At 33.9% G+C, this 15910-nt stretch overlaps 1 protein-coding gene across 4 annotated transcripts in view; it reads right to left on the bottom strand.

Moving 5' to 3' along the window:
- Positions 1-15910, bottom strand: part of LOC149065606 (twitchin-like) — an 834903-nt gene that overhangs the window by 490425 nt on the left and 328568 nt on the right. For all 4 annotated transcript variants that reach the window (XM_089253452.1, XM_089253454.1, XM_089253453.1 and 1 more), the window contains 4 exons: positions 13928-14209; positions 9856-10161; positions 3909-4205; positions 1370-1651 (listed from right to left, as the gene is read on the bottom strand). In XM_089253452.1, the coding sequence (XP_089109578.1) occupies positions 1370-1651; positions 3909-4205; positions 9856-10161; positions 13928-14209 (1167 nt within the window). The remainder of the gene's footprint in view (positions 1-1369; positions 1652-3908; positions 4206-9855; positions 10162-13927; positions 14210-15910) is intronic.

Below are 15910 nucleotides of genomic sequence, written 5' to 3'. Positions count from 1 at the left end.
AAAAAACCAGCTGTTGAAAACGTTTGTAATTCCATTCTGTCATAAAAATATTATGCCATGCTGTAAAATACTAAAATGTTCAAAATTTGCTGGAAAAAAAAGCAATGGGGTCACACAGACCCCTGCCCCTGTTTCTAGGAATTTCTAAGTACCCCCCTGGCCAGGCTTTCTAGTGTTAAAATCTGTCAGTTTTGACACCTCCTCTTGGACCCCTCTCTATACTGTATGGTTTTGAATAGAACCAATCATAATCCTATAACACAGACTTTCCACAGTACTGCACCATTATATCTTTGCAACCTCTTGAAATTTGACCAATTTTAATGGAACCATAAGTGTCCAACTTGGACAGATTTTACCATATTTGACTTAGTCGAAGTATTATCGTGCATTCTGTAAAAATGCCCTCCACTGCCATTGATATTGCAATTGAACCACACTTTCTGTGACCGAAAATGCTTGTTTAGGTGTCTTAGATAAATATTCTGAATAGCCACAAGTACTGAGCATGGCATTGACAATACTGCACCAAGGATTGACAAATGACTTAACTCAACACGGCAACTGAAAAATTGGAATTGGCAGATAAAATTTCCTATGCATGATTGCTAAATTTGAGTCTGAGGGCAACACCAATTTCCTATCAGTGTGTCTACTAACACATAAAGGGATTAATAAGTCTCAGATCGATTGTTTTGGACTGTTTTCTTTGAAGAAATATAGAATATGCTTTTCTTCCAAATCCATCATACTTTATGTACAAGAAGTGTATAACACACAAACAGTATTAAATAATTCTAGCCATATTTATCAATTGATGATCTAGTGTTTTCATAAAGCATATTAGTAAGTATGAAATAAAATGTATTAAAATTTGTTAATGTTATAGATTTAAATGACAGAATATCCACTATTTCAAATATGTTTCTATTTCCCTTGAAGACTACAATTTTATAAAAATTTCATGTTTCTAGAATTTTTATTTTTTGTATTTTTGCTTCAATATTTATGCTTTCATTTCACATAATAATTTTTTTTAACATAATATTTGTCTTTGATTATTAAAATAAAATGATAAAAATTAAGGTTTACAATCAATTACAAATTTTACAATATTTAAAATAAAATAAAAAGAGCAAAAAAATGTGATATTTGAGTAGTCACAGTAGAACAGGTAGTATAGATACTGTGCTTCAATTGTTTTCACAGTGATGTGTGATTACAAAAATTAATTAATAACATGGAACTTAATGATTATTAACATCGAACTTTTATGATGTTACATACCAGAATGAACTTACATATTTGTATTTGAAAAAAAAAAAAAACTGAGTAAGTAATACAAATGAATTTAAAAAACAACACGCACCCATAACAAAAATTTCAATTTCTGCTTCATCACTTCCAACCTTATTTGTAGCTATGATTGTGTACAAACCACTTTCTTTACGAGTAGCTCTCAATAAGTAAAATTTTGTATTATTATCTGAGTTATCTATTCTGATCGTTTCTGATGACTTTATTTCAGTATTGTTGAGTTTCCATACTATGTCAGGAGCAGGCTCTCCAATAATATGCACATCCAAGTTCACAGTTTGCCCAATTTTTATAGCCATATTCTTCAGGTTTGTTCTATCAATTTTTGGTTTCACTAAAAAAAAAATTATTTTAATGAGATAAACAAAACTGTAACTTAATTAGTTAAAAATAAGATATTATAAATAAGAATAATTTATTGATAAAAGAAGTTCCAAAAAAAATTTGCATAATTAGCTGAAAGTAATTGACCATAATTGGGTCAAGATAAAAGGATACATATTTTCAGATTGTCCTGAATGCATGATGAGAAGATAAGGATTAGTGGTGGAAGGGGCCTATATATATAGAGAGAGAGTATAGGGAAAGAGAGATAAGCAGTAGACAAGGGTTTAGTCAAATTAGAAGCAATATAACATTCAACATAGAAGACTGTAATACTTAATTTGTGGGGTCCTCTTTTTAGACAAAATGCAATACCCCCCCCCCCCCCCCACAGAGCAGGAAAACTGCAGAAAACATTCATAGTCTGTGATAGGCGAGATCCAATGACCCGGCCTACAGCCCCAATCTTGGTCCTTCAAACTTCCACGTGTTCTTTGCATTGAACGCAGCATTGTTGGGACATCGCTTTGGAAGTGCAGCAGAGGTCAAACAGGGTGTCAAGACAAGAATAAGGGCTATTGTCATTATGAGCTATTAGCTGAGTTAGGAAGCTGTCCATACCCCATTCCCCTTCAGTATTCACTTATGCTCTAACGAAGGAAAATATCAGTGCCTCTGCTGCAGACTAATTAGCACACTTGCATGGATTGTGAGGGGGATGATGGATCCATTCCCTACATGGGTATGTAGAATTTTTATTCCAAAATTCATCTCTACATTATATCAAGTCTTCTGTACTTCTTATCTCAGAATAAGCTTAAAATTATTTGATCTGTTTAAGTAAATGAAGCAACTCTTAGCTGTGAAACTCATAGTTCATATTATGATAAGAAGCAGGCCAGCATCAAGTAATCATGTAAAAATGTTCCAAGAGTGAGTGATGCAAAACCTAAAATCATAGGCCTCGATGGAAATGCCATCACTTTTTTCTCAACTCCTGTTTTTGTTACTGGTTTATTGACAATTTCATAAAAAATTTATTCTTCAAAAGCAAATATATGCAGTGAGCTGAAGATAAGGATATATCCTCATCTCAAACATGCAGAGCTAAAGATGAAATAAAAAATTAATGGGAAAATAATCTTAAAAGTAATTCAGTAATAACTCAAAAAAATACCATTTTTTTTAATCAGAGCAAAACAGGAAAATATGAACAGGGGTATGTGAAACATAATTTATGGGAGCTTAAAATTTGCACCAAACTTTCACACTGTAAAATAAATTTTTGTGTGACATTTTATACTTATAGTATTTCACAAATATTTGGTTGAAAAATACTTATCATATATTCATACAAAATGTTTATGATCAACTCTAAATAATTGAAATGTAATTTGATTAAACAATATTTGACAGTAATTAATATTTGGTTCTTTTGTTGGTAATTGAGAGCCAAATGAGAGCCAATCAGATTAAAATTCAGGCCAATTCAGCCAAAAGACCCGCAATTTATAGCCAATTCCAAATGGCTCCTCTTTCATGTCTCTTAACCAAGCAGTTGATTGATACTCTAACTTGCTTGGTATAGACTTCTTAAAGTAGCAATATGCTGTGCTATATCTTCTTCACAATTGAAACTTACATCACTATGGTACGAAAGATTCTAACAAGCACAGAGAGCATATTGAACTTGCAAAACCCCTCAACATCCTTCAATACAGTGAACAAATGCCTTACTGACCTGTGCTACAGCACCACAAAAAGTAATATGGTAATGTTTGTTGACAGTTTTATGCCTATTTTTGGTTTATTTCTTCAAAGTATCAAATATGTGTGTGTGAGCAATCATATCCACTACCTCAGCATAAGCCACCCTCCCTTCATAGGCGGAGATAGACTTTGAAGTCTGGGGGGGGGGCAAGGTCATTATTGCTGGGGGGGGGCACGATGATGATGATGTCGATTCACATATACATATATACATTAGATTAGTCGACTCCACCTTTGATGCTGGGGGGGGGGGCAATGCCCCCCACGCCCCCCCATATCTCCGCCCATGCCTCCCTTACTTTCTTCCTTCCCTCTGTGAACCTCCGAAACTTTTTTTTTCAAAATGAGGCTGTGCTGTGCTAATACTGAGAAGTACAGTAAATGTATGAGTAGAAAAAAGTTTCAATCAAATATATTCTGAGATTTTCTATCATCCAAGTAACTAAATTTAATCATTTATATCAAATTAATCAATTTCATCAGCAATTAACACATACAAAATCTTGGCCTTGCCAAATGAGGAGCTGTTTCTTCACTGGGAGTTCCTGGTCCTGCTTTGTTCACAGCTTTGACTCTAAATTCATATTTCTGTCCTTCAATAAGACCTCCAACTTTTCCTTCAGTGCCAGTTACTTCAGCAGCTTTCACCCAATCTCCAGTTACTTTATCTTTCTTCTCAATTATATATCCGGTTACAGGAGCATTTCCATCCTTTACTGGCTTTTCCCATTTTAATTTTACAAAGTCTTTATCGAAGTCATCAATAACAGGCATGCTTGGAGCTCCAGGCTGTTCTGTAAAGGAAAAAATAAATTGAATGAACATAATGCAGCTGAGTCTTCATTAAGAATAATTCTCTCTATTCCATCAAAAAAATCAAATACAAATCCTACTGTATATATTTTCTACAGAATAAATAATGATGAAAAGGGGGAAAGAGGGTTTGAATGATGTTTGCGTCACCAACCACCCTTTGTAAAAATATGAAATATTCTTAATGACATCTTTACTATCTATTACCTATCTTTTCCACTCTATTAATTAATACTCAAAACTGAAAACACAATTTAAAAATATAGTGTATTCAGTGTGTAATCATGTGAAAAATTATCCCTGTGCATGCATAGCAAAGTTCACTACAGCAGTATTGGATGGTGGTGGTCACACAGACTCACTATGTATGTTCTCGAAGGGCAATCCCAATCAGGGGTATATGCAGGATTGACCTTTGGAGGGGACACTAGAAATATCTTAAAGAGAAATTTTGAGTTATTAGTCTTCAAACAGTATTGAAATTAACAGATATTGATAATAATAGCATATAAAAGCATTTTATTTCCATATTTTAATTTTTTCACAAAAATTTGTTTTTTGATCATCTTGTGGGGGGGGGAGAACATGAACCCCCCTATCACAATCTACGATAGATATGAGGAAGGGGGGGGGGTCACAGTTTTGCTTACTTTTTGCTGACAAGAGGGAGGGAGATCAAAAATGGCTAAAAGTCTGCTGAAGAATGACTCCAAAGACAGAATTTTGATGAATGATGGGTGTCAGCCAGATACATAACACAATGAAAAATTGAATGCTTAAGATGATTGAGATTAAATTATCCTTACAGATCATTAGGCTCATACAGTGAAACCTCAATAACTCAGCAAGCGGATGGCGCTTATGCTCCTGTGTTGTTAAATATTTTGCACCTATTTGCCCAACTCAAGCTCAAAAACAGTAAATAATATGTACACTGCTCAAAACAATTAGGGAAGCACATGGTTTTAACAAAATTACGCAAAGATGTATACCGATAAGTAACATAAAATGAATCATCCATAATTTAAAGCCTAGCAGGAAACGGAAGAAGAAAACTTCATATGCAAATCAAAGTTCATGACGTCAAAAACCAGAAAAAGGAGATAAGGGCAGAAATCGGGATGTTGCAGAAACGTCTGTTTTACTGCCGTAACTGTGAAATTCGATTGCGCAGTATTTTTTTTTGAGACAAGGTGACTTGAGGATGTCTCAACAACGTGATTTACTGGAATCCATGGCATGGCGTGTTATAGGCAGACTGGAATCCGGGCAAACACAACATAGTGTCGCGGATGCTGTTGGAGTCGCCAGAAGTGTTGTTGCAAGGCTGTGGAATCGATTCCAAGAAACAGGAAATGTTAGACGTCGACCAGGGCAAGGTCGGCCACGCGTCACTACAGCAACTGATGACCGGTATATACGGTGCCCGTCGAAACAGAACAGAGAATGCTACACAGCTGCAAAGACGGTTGCTCTTGGCAACAGGACGAAGGGTGTCCAGCCAAACAGTACATAATCGGCTTCATGAGGGAGGGCTCTATGCACGTAGGCCAATGGTCTGCATTCCGTTGACCCCACGCCACCGTGTGGCCTGAAGAAGTTGGGCTGCTGAACATCGAGATTGGGAGCAACATGATTGGAGCCAAGTGCTGTTTACAGACGAGTCCCGATTCAGTCTGGAGTGTGACACCCGACGTGTTCTGGTATGGAGGGCACTCAAAATAACCCTGCATTCGTTCGTGAAAGGTCACAATACAGACGAGCTGGTTGGATGGTATGGGGTGGAATCAGCATAGGCGGACACACGGACCTGCATATCATTCGGAATGTCACTTTGACGACCCGAAGGTATGCAGACGAGATACTGCGACCTCATGTCATCCCTTACGCTGGAGCCATTGGAGATTCCTTTGTTTTCCAGGATGATAATGCCCGACCGCATAGAGCTCGTCTGGTGGAGAACATGCTTGAAGCTGAAACAATACAGCGTATGGAAAGGCCAGCGTGCTCTCCTGACCTGAATCCAATCAAGCATGTTTGGGACATGCTCGGACGACATATTGCTGCGCGACCTAGGCCGCCTGTTACTGTCCGAGACTTGCAAATTGCACTTCTTGAGGAGTGGAACAGTATTCCCCAAAGTCTGATCAATAACCTCATCACATCCATGGCAAACAGGTGTGCAGCAGTCTTAGCTGTTCGAGGAGACCACACGCCCTATTAAAACTCATGCATCATGTCTAAACAGTACTTTTTTTATCGTTTACATGTAACCAAATTGTTGCCCTAAATCATCTTTTCATGTTTTTTCCATATTTTCAAAGAATTAAAGCTTAATTCCAATTTTTTTTTCATCTTTTTTCTGTATTGCGCATTGATACGCGTGTACTATCCATTGTATGCCAATACGTGGCTGTCTCGCACGGTTTTCTTCACTATTTTGCTTGCTCCCCTAATTGTTTTGAGCAGTGTATATATTTTCTCCCAAAAATACAGTAAAACTTATGTCAGGTAATATAATCTAGACAAATGGCTCATAAACATATGAATAAAATAAGGAAGTTACTTTGAAATAAAATGAATATTTCATGGTCAAAAGAATCTTTGATAAATGTTTGTAACAGAACTATATTGAATTGCTTAGATCAACATGGGTATTAATCTCATGAAATCTAAGTCAAAACCTCTCTCAACAAGACAGCAAAGGCATATGCAGGTTGTATTTCCCCACAGAGACAATGGAAAATTTAAAATATTTTAATGTAAAAAAAAACAGAAATATTGAAAGAAAATATCGTTGTATGCCCAGTATTCAAGAAAGTACTACTTGCAGTGTCTTAGATCAGTAACATATACATAAAGATGGACCACAGAGAACTAGAACAAGGAAATGTCCTTAGATGAGTCAAAAATTTGTGTTGAAACTAGAGACAATGCTGGAATATTTGTTTGACATTTGTTTACTTGGAAGTTCCAAGCAGATACATAGTAACCCATAATTGACTGAAGATTTTCAAAATGGGATAGCTAGAAGACGGTGCAGATATTAAAGTAATTCTTGCGGAATATAAGTGTGCGAAGTCAGGAATTTAAGAAATTTTGTCATTCATGTTGCAAGAGGTTGTATATTTATTAAAATAAAAAATTAACTTTTTAGATGAACACCTTGTGCCCAAAAACCTAATTAGAAAGTTGTTGCCCTGTCTCTCCTGATGCCAACAAAAAGATTTGCAACGTTTCTAAGTGCAATATTTGCAGCGATATCTGAATTCAGAAATCAGAGTAAAGTTGGGAAAGAAACATTACCCGTTATTTGTTGTTCTTTCTCAACTATCCTTCGATTTTGAATTCAAATATCTCAGCGAATATTACACTTAGAAACGTGGGCATTTTTTACAGCATCAGGAGAGACAGGGCAACAACTTTCTAATTAGATTTTTAGGCACAGGGTGTCTATGTAAAAAGTTATTTTTTTTTTATTTTAACAGCTTAATAACTTATTTTAATACAACCCCTCACAACATGAATGATGCAGCTGAAATTCCTCACTTTGCACATTTATATTCCGCCAGAATGACTTTAATATCTGTCATTGTTTTCTTGCTATCCCATTTTGAAAACCGTCTGTTGATTGTAGGACACTTTAAGATCAAGCATTATATTTCCTCATTATTTCACAATACTAGGAGCCAAGGGGAGGGTTAGGAAAATTGGGCTCATTGTAAAATACAATCTGGGAGCACTCTTTGCTTCTAACAATGGAAAATTAATTTCCTGATGAGTATACAACTTTCCAAGGCGATTATAAAAAAAGTTTGAAATACAATCAGAGTTAGACTGCCATTGAGAGCTTTTTTGGGCAGAAGCCAGTATCAATTTACATCAAAATCTAGTGGCATGAATAACAGCTGGCAGCGATTTCTGTTTGTAAAGATGCCACAAGGTCTTGATTCTTTCTCAGATGTGAACTTTGCTAGACACTATTTTTTCCCATATGGAACCCACTGTTATTAAGCTTGTCTTTTTTTTTAGCTTCTTACCAATAAACAAACCAAATGCAGTTTTGTGTGACTATAAAGTATGATTTACATATTTTCAAGGATCTTGGTGCATTACTTCCATTTCATTTGTTTAACTAATATGTTTGTAACAAACAAATTAAAGATTATTTTTTGTAAACCTCTCTTTTCTTCATCTTTGTTGAGTTTTTTTGTCTCTATTAAATACTTTTATCCCAAAGAGATGTGAAATTTCATTCGTTGCATAGGCTGCAAAACCTAGGGGGCTGAGGCCGTTTGAGACTCCCCCCCAATAAATTTTGTAATTAATCCCTAATAATTTCTGGAAAAACAATGCAATGCACCTTCTTTCTCCTGCACACACCCTAGAGTCTCTATATATGGGACAACCAGCAACTTCCAACCCCCCCCCCCCCACTCCAATGTTTTCTTCATGTCAGCATCTCTGATTGGTTGTATTTATAAATATAGTAAAACATGTTTAAGAAAGCTGTTAACCATTCTATAGAGAATTTGATTTCAAATCAAAAGACATAGTTTTGATAAAACATTAATGAATAAAATTATAATTATATATATATATATATATATATATATATATATATAATTATAATTATATATTAATATATATTATATATATATATGTGTGTGTGTGTGTGTGTGCGTGTGTAGAATACAAACAAATTAATATTTTTCATCATTTAATGTTATATTTAATACAATTGGCTCAAAATATAATGAATGGAAGTTTATTTTCAGGAGTGATCTATTAAAAATATTCTAAGCATTCTCTGACTTAATAACTTTACTTTGACTCATCTCTGACAGGTCTCAATGCATCTAAAAGAGCCGCCTATACATATCAGCATGTCATATAAAAATTTATGATTAGTAACAGTGATAAAAATTATATTTTTAAAAATCAAATGCCTATAAGCTAGAATTTGAACTGCAATTGTAGGTATAGAGTCAGTGATGGTAACTTGTGGGAAAAATTGGCCAAAATTGGTCCATGTGGGAGATTTCGGAGCATTTGTGGAAAATTTTGAGAGTTCATTAAACAAATGATTTTTTTTGAAAAAAAATATATAAATACAGTGCGATACTTTTCTAGTGTAAAATTCTTGATAAAATATTTTCACCAACAGATGGTAGCACAATTTTCAGAAAGTGTGGGAAATATTTAGTCAAAAGGTAATTTTTCAAATTAAATTTTGCGTAATGTGGTTACCATCATTGTATAGAGTGCTGGTGGCCAATTTTTTCTTAACTTTTGACAATATCATAACCACAAGTCATGTATAAGTCACTCCCTGAAGTATAAACTTTTTGCAAGCTAATAGGTGCCGAAACATATGTTGGTGTTGAAAGTTCAGTATTTGCCAGTAGTGTGTAGTCTATTCTTTCATTTCTAGTCTCAGGAAAAGTTATTGATTCAAGTATTTTGAAGACACATTAGTGAAGATAATCTACTCCTCTTATTGATAAATGCATAAAACTTCACCAAATGACCTTCTATTTCATTGTATATTATTTATCGCACTTGCTTCAGTTATGTTTCTGATTGGTGTGTGTAATGCTGCAACTAATTTTATATAAACTAAATACTTACCAAATGGGTTTTTAGCTAATGTTGACCTATCAGTTTCTAGTGGCTCAGATTCCCCTTCGTTGTTTAAAGCTTTCACTCTGAAATGATATTTTTTACCCTGTTCCAGACCTTTGACAACCATCTGTGTTGAGTCTTTATCTGTTTTACCAACAGGAATCCAACGCCCAGAAATAATATCCATTTTTTCCACTTGGTACCCTTCTAGAGGAGTACCTCCATCATCTTTAGGAGGATTCCAGGACAACTTGCAATTATCTGCATATACATCAGAAACTTCTAGTGGCCCTTCTGGTCGTGATGGTTTTCCTGAAACAAGAAATGATTTAAAAAAATATATTAATAAAATATACATTACACATGTAAAGTTGCTCCTGATTGTTAAAATAATTAAACTTTCTGCCAATTTAAATTATATTTCTTTTCTGAAAATAATTTTATTCTTCCTCTGTGTATTCAAATACAGAAAGAAGAACACAACAGGTACAAAGCCCAGCCAGATAGGGTAAAAAAGAGCAAAAATAACTAATTGGAATATAAAATTATAATTTTACCAGATAAAGTCAGTCAAGTATCATACCAAAAATATTGGGTAAAATGATAACCTCTACAATGATATTACTTTATGTACCAGAATTGAAATCGCTATTTCTGAAATAAATTTCAATGTATTTTTAAGTTTATCATAATATAAGAGCGTACTGTGAAAAATCAACACACAACCATCTAATTTCAATTCCTTAACCTGTGCAATAGGCTGAATAACAAAGCGATTTCATATGTTAGGAAATTTGTAATGGAATTTGATCTAACTTTCCATGCCTTGTTAGGCAAACATAAATAAGCAAAATAACATATCTATACATATCTATGATTGCAAATGAGTGAGAGAACAACTCAAGCAACATAACAGCTGTTATACATTCTATTTATAATGGCATCATGAGTCCATGGTTTCAGTTTTGTGATCACTATATTCTCACACCACCCCCCTCCCGTAAGAAAGAGTTGTTCTGAAAATCATAGTTTTTGAGCGATCCTTGGAGATCCACATATACCATGTTGAACAGTTCAGCACGTTATTCTGTTGAGAATTTCAAGATTTTAGTCTCTCTATACTGTTCTCTCGTTCATGAAGCTGCAATGGAAAATTTTTACATTATTGGAGGAACTTCTCGTAAGTTTCATTATGTAGTACCTGTTGAGATTTTTTATACCCTCTTGTTGTGTAAATAAGTGAGACCAATTGTCCAAAGCCACAGGCTTGAATAAAGTTTGTTGATCATTACAATCATCCTTGATAAGAGAAAACTGCTTCATCACTTCTGATGAAGCAATTCCACAGATTCCAACAGCTAAGAAGTTTCAGTGTTGTACTATGGACTTATTCTGCTGACATCATATCAGAATCCTGTCTAACATAAGAAGCAAGCCTAAAAATATGAGTGGCAATAAATCCAAAAGGAATTGGTTTCTGACACCTTTCGGATTTCCAATTTTAACTCTCTATGTTTCATTTCAATAATACCATTAGAGGCTGGATGAAAAGTTGTTGTGTATTATAGTTATTATTATTTTTCTAATGTGCATGTTCATCATAAATGAAAAAATTCAATATATTGTATATGGTAACATTATTTTGCCATTCCATGCAGATGTTGAAATTCTGTTGCATAACAACAGGATAGCACTAGTGAAAAAAAGTTAGGAGGCACCCTTAATTTCTTCCTATAAAAAACTGGATTCTCTTTCTTAGGGGTGTTTTAAAGTCTAATCTGGTTGTTGTTCCATGTGAATAAATACACACCCTACATCACCGTTTAGAGTACAGATTCTTGGCCTTTCGTGTTCCAGCGACCCCTTGTGTGAATAAGATGAAGGACATAGAATTTCTATAGCATTGATATTAAGTACATAACACAGGTGACACTCATTATAACAAACACACATTATACAGACCATTTCATCGCAACATTTTACACCAAACAAAATGACCACTAAAGATCATTAATTTCATTGAAACATCCAAATTCCACTGTACCATCTATTTTTTTAGAGAAATAGACAAAATCTGTACTTTAATGCCTTTGATCAGGAAAAAATTTGATTGCAATAAGAAAAAACAAAAGAGGATGTCTGATAATAACCTGTGTGTGGCTATATCCATTCCCCTTTCAGAAGTTAGGGAGTTTCTCAGAATCTGGATTGAGGAGAAAGGATATGAAAGGCTCTGATCATGATGGGACAATTTTCTTTAGAAAATAAATTTTCTGATTTACTTTTTGCATTTGATATAGTGATATAACATTGTTTTTTATGGAATGCAAATGGTGAGCATCAACTGTTATAAATAATAAGGCTCATCTTTATTTTCATATCCATTCTTACAGGTTCCAGAAATCTTATCAGGACCCACAAGAGGCTTTGTGAACCCTGGTTAACAACTCTTTCTCTAGAGATTCTATCTCAAAGAATTGAGCCAAATAATAATGAAGTCAGTAATATCTGATTTTATAACTTTTTCTCTTGGGATATTCTTCAATGTTATCTTCTACCCTATCAAAAATTTTGTCTGCCATACAAAACATATCTGAGTTGTTAGCCATATGCAAAATTTGTAGCACTCTTTGAAAGTTTGCAAAAAATCATAAATGCTGTAGGTTTTTTCAGGATGGTGCTCCTTTAGGCCCGTTCAAAAAGCATCATGAACAATGTGTAAATTGTAAATTACAAGTTTCTATTGTCAATAAACTCAGGCAAACCAGAGGATTTCACTGCATGGTTACTAACTTTACAAAGGGGTGTTTTTACATGTGGACCACCTATCAATATGATAATCATATGATAATTTTTCCCATACAAAGCTTTTCCTATTTCTAGTTCTTTAAAGATCTTATGAAACATTTGTTTTATTCAGACAGAACTCACAAGCAACTTTTCTAAAACCATTGATACAAAATGAGTTTTTAAACTCTTCAAGAATTTAAAGTTTTAAGCAAAAAGTTTCTTTAAATAAAACAAATGGCCAATATACAGAGTATCTCTAAGTCCTATATTTGCCTTTATCTCATCAACGTCAAAGAGATATGGTTATAATTTCAAAAGTGCTTAAACTGCATTCAAAAATCACCCTGCACTAGTTTTCAGAGTAAAAATAAAACGTGTCACAAAATAAAAAATTTAAATTTTATATGGTCCCACTTTCCTCTAACTTCCAATTAGAAAGTTTTTGCCCTGTCTCTTGTCACAACAAAAAAATCTAATGTTTTTTACTGCAATATTCGCTCAGATATTTGAATTAAAAAATCGGAAGAATGGGAAAGAACATCATAAACTAACGGACAATACTCCTTTACTTCATTTATGCTGTATTATTTTCACCTAGAAACATTACAAAATAAATAGTCACAAAGTATCCCTGGTTCATGGCATTATAATATCAAATATTTTCTCTTCATCTTTTTTTCTCTTAGTTTTTAAAATGAAATTAATTTGCTTGTTAATGGTTATATTTTTCTAAAACACCAAAAGAAAAAGATAGCAATAATAAATTAAAATCAAAGAGAAAAAAAAAACATATGTTCACATTTCTGAAATTCAATCAGGTTTACAAGTATTCAAATAATGGGTGTCCATAAGCTAAATTTTTAATTGATACTTCATAGATTAAAATAAGCAACAACCTTTTTAGGCAAAGGTATCCGATATGTCTGCACTCTTGCACACATTGTAGTCATAGGTAATGGAACATACAGCCCCTTTTCAATAAATTTTGAGAGAAGGGCTGAGTCCCCCTAATATTTAATACAATGCATCCCTCCCCTCCTACATACAGGTTCGAGTTCCTTATATACGAGATGACTGGAAATTTTCAGCCCTTCTTTTTTTCCCATGTTGGTGCCTCTGATTGTAGTTGAAGATTATGTGAAATTATGAACACCTCTATTTCAAGCAGTCAATCGAAACATGACAGATAAAATAATTAATGTTCTTTGAACAAGAAATTTGTTTGATCAAATGTGAAAAACAAATATTTTATATTCAGTACAGTAGGAAAAAAAACATGAACATTTACCAATGACAACTACATCCACCGATGCTTCATCTCGACCAGATTTATTCACAGCTTTGATAATGTATTTTCCACTATATGGCCTGGTTAAATTTGTGAACTTCATATGTGTAATATAATCCTCATTATGAACCTGAATGACATCATCTGGCTCAACAGGCTTTTCATTAAAGAACCAAGTGATTGTTGGGGATGGTTCACCTTCTACATCAACATCTAATTTGATAGAATGTCCGGTTCTCAGTGTAATAGTTTGAAGATTTGAGCGATCAATTTTTGGAGCCACTAAAAACAAATATAATACACAACACACAAAATTAATATTCATATATAGATGTAAAGTAACAGATAAAAACCGTGAAAATTACTTGCTTGATGTGCTCATGCAGGAAATTAAAAGTTGTGGTTTCTGATTTAAACAGCTGCCTTATAGCTTTGCCTTTATTTAAAACAATTTTTTTTTTTTGTCACTTTGTCCAAAAAAACCCAACTAGAAAGCTGTTGCCATGTCTCTTCTGAACCCAACAAAAAAAATTCCATGTCTTTCATTGAAATATATATTTGAATTCAAAAATTGCTAATAATGAAGGAAAGAACAGCATACGAAGCATAGAATGAATTTGCCCATCAGTTTATGCAGTTCTTTTGTTTCAGTTTATGCAGGATTTTGAATTCAAATATCTCATTCAATATTGCGTTTTAAAACACTGGATTTTTTTGGAGGGGGGGGGGCAGGAGAGTCTGGGCAACAGTTTTTAATTGGGTGACCAAATAAAAAGTCATTTTTTTTATTTTAATAACAATACAACCCCTTGCAACATTAATGACAAATCTGATGTCTACAAGTTATTTGGATATTTTTCCCAATTGAAGGTATGCTTCTAGGATCAATGATTTTTGAGTTATTCCAGGGTAAAGAAACTTCCTTATGTACCCTATATACTTGTAAGATTTAGTAAATTCAAAGTTCAATAAGACCGCAAAAAAATATGAGTTAACCAATTAATCAATACAGATGACTACAAAATTGGAGCTTCTTGATCAATATTCATATAGGATTTCATAAGTGATCAGCTGCTGCTTATCCTACTATTGTGGAATTGGTGACACAATACAATTTCTTGACTATGCTTAAAGCCTGCTTCCTCAAAAACAGTTTTAAGTAATTTTTGAGATAGCTCACTAGTAATCCAAGTTTCATTCATATTGCTTAGATAAGCTTTATATGGACGTAGAACATGGTTCTGCCAAAGATTTTGATCATTAAAATCAGTAATTTTTTTCAAACTGAGTTATTAAACTATAAATATGAGGAAAGGAGTAAGCCAAATAAAAATAGCTGGCTATTGTTTTGGCACATGATGGCGTGCATTCTCACAGAAAGGAGTATTCATACTTATACTAATACAAACACAAAGGCCAAAACAGGCAAATTGACCAATGAGGTGGCAGAAGAAAGATACCCATAAAAAATATGGATGTCAGATTAGTCAGATGTCAGATACAACAACCCAACATAAAAGCATATATCTCAAAAATAATATATAATACATACACTGCCCATAAAAATGATTATGGTTACCTTATCAAAGAATGGGGGGGGGGGGGTCTAGGTCAATTCGTCGCAGAGTCAATTCGTTGTGGTACAAATTTGTTGCAGAGTCATTCCGTCATTAATTTTTTTTTATTGTGATATTATAAATAGGGATATTTGCTTTAGACGTAAAAAATGGAACTAATTTTTTTTCTCATGTATTTGGAAATGTTTCCCCTTCCCCATCTCTATTTCAATATTTAACAAATGAAAGAAAGTATTCATTGAAGACATCAAGGGATGTTGGAATGTACACCAAGCTAATAAATTGATTCAATAAATTTTTAAAATTTAATTTCCACTGCATAAGCCACACTTCCTGTTTCCCATTGGGATTTCCATTTCTCGCAGTGAGCGGTGTTGGGAAGCATACCAAGCTATTAAATTGGGAT

This window comes from Pholcus phalangioides, unplaced genomic scaffold, assembly GCF_987345545.1.
Source record: "Pholcus phalangioides strain wild (caught in Gottingen) unplaced genomic scaffold, Ppha-v1.0 ptg000039l_1, whole genome shotgun sequence".
In the NCBI taxonomy this organism is placed as follows: Eukaryota; Metazoa; Arthropoda; class Arachnida; order Araneae; family Pholcidae; genus Pholcus; species Pholcus phalangioides.
This window is presented reverse-complemented; position numbering and strand designations above follow the sequence as displayed.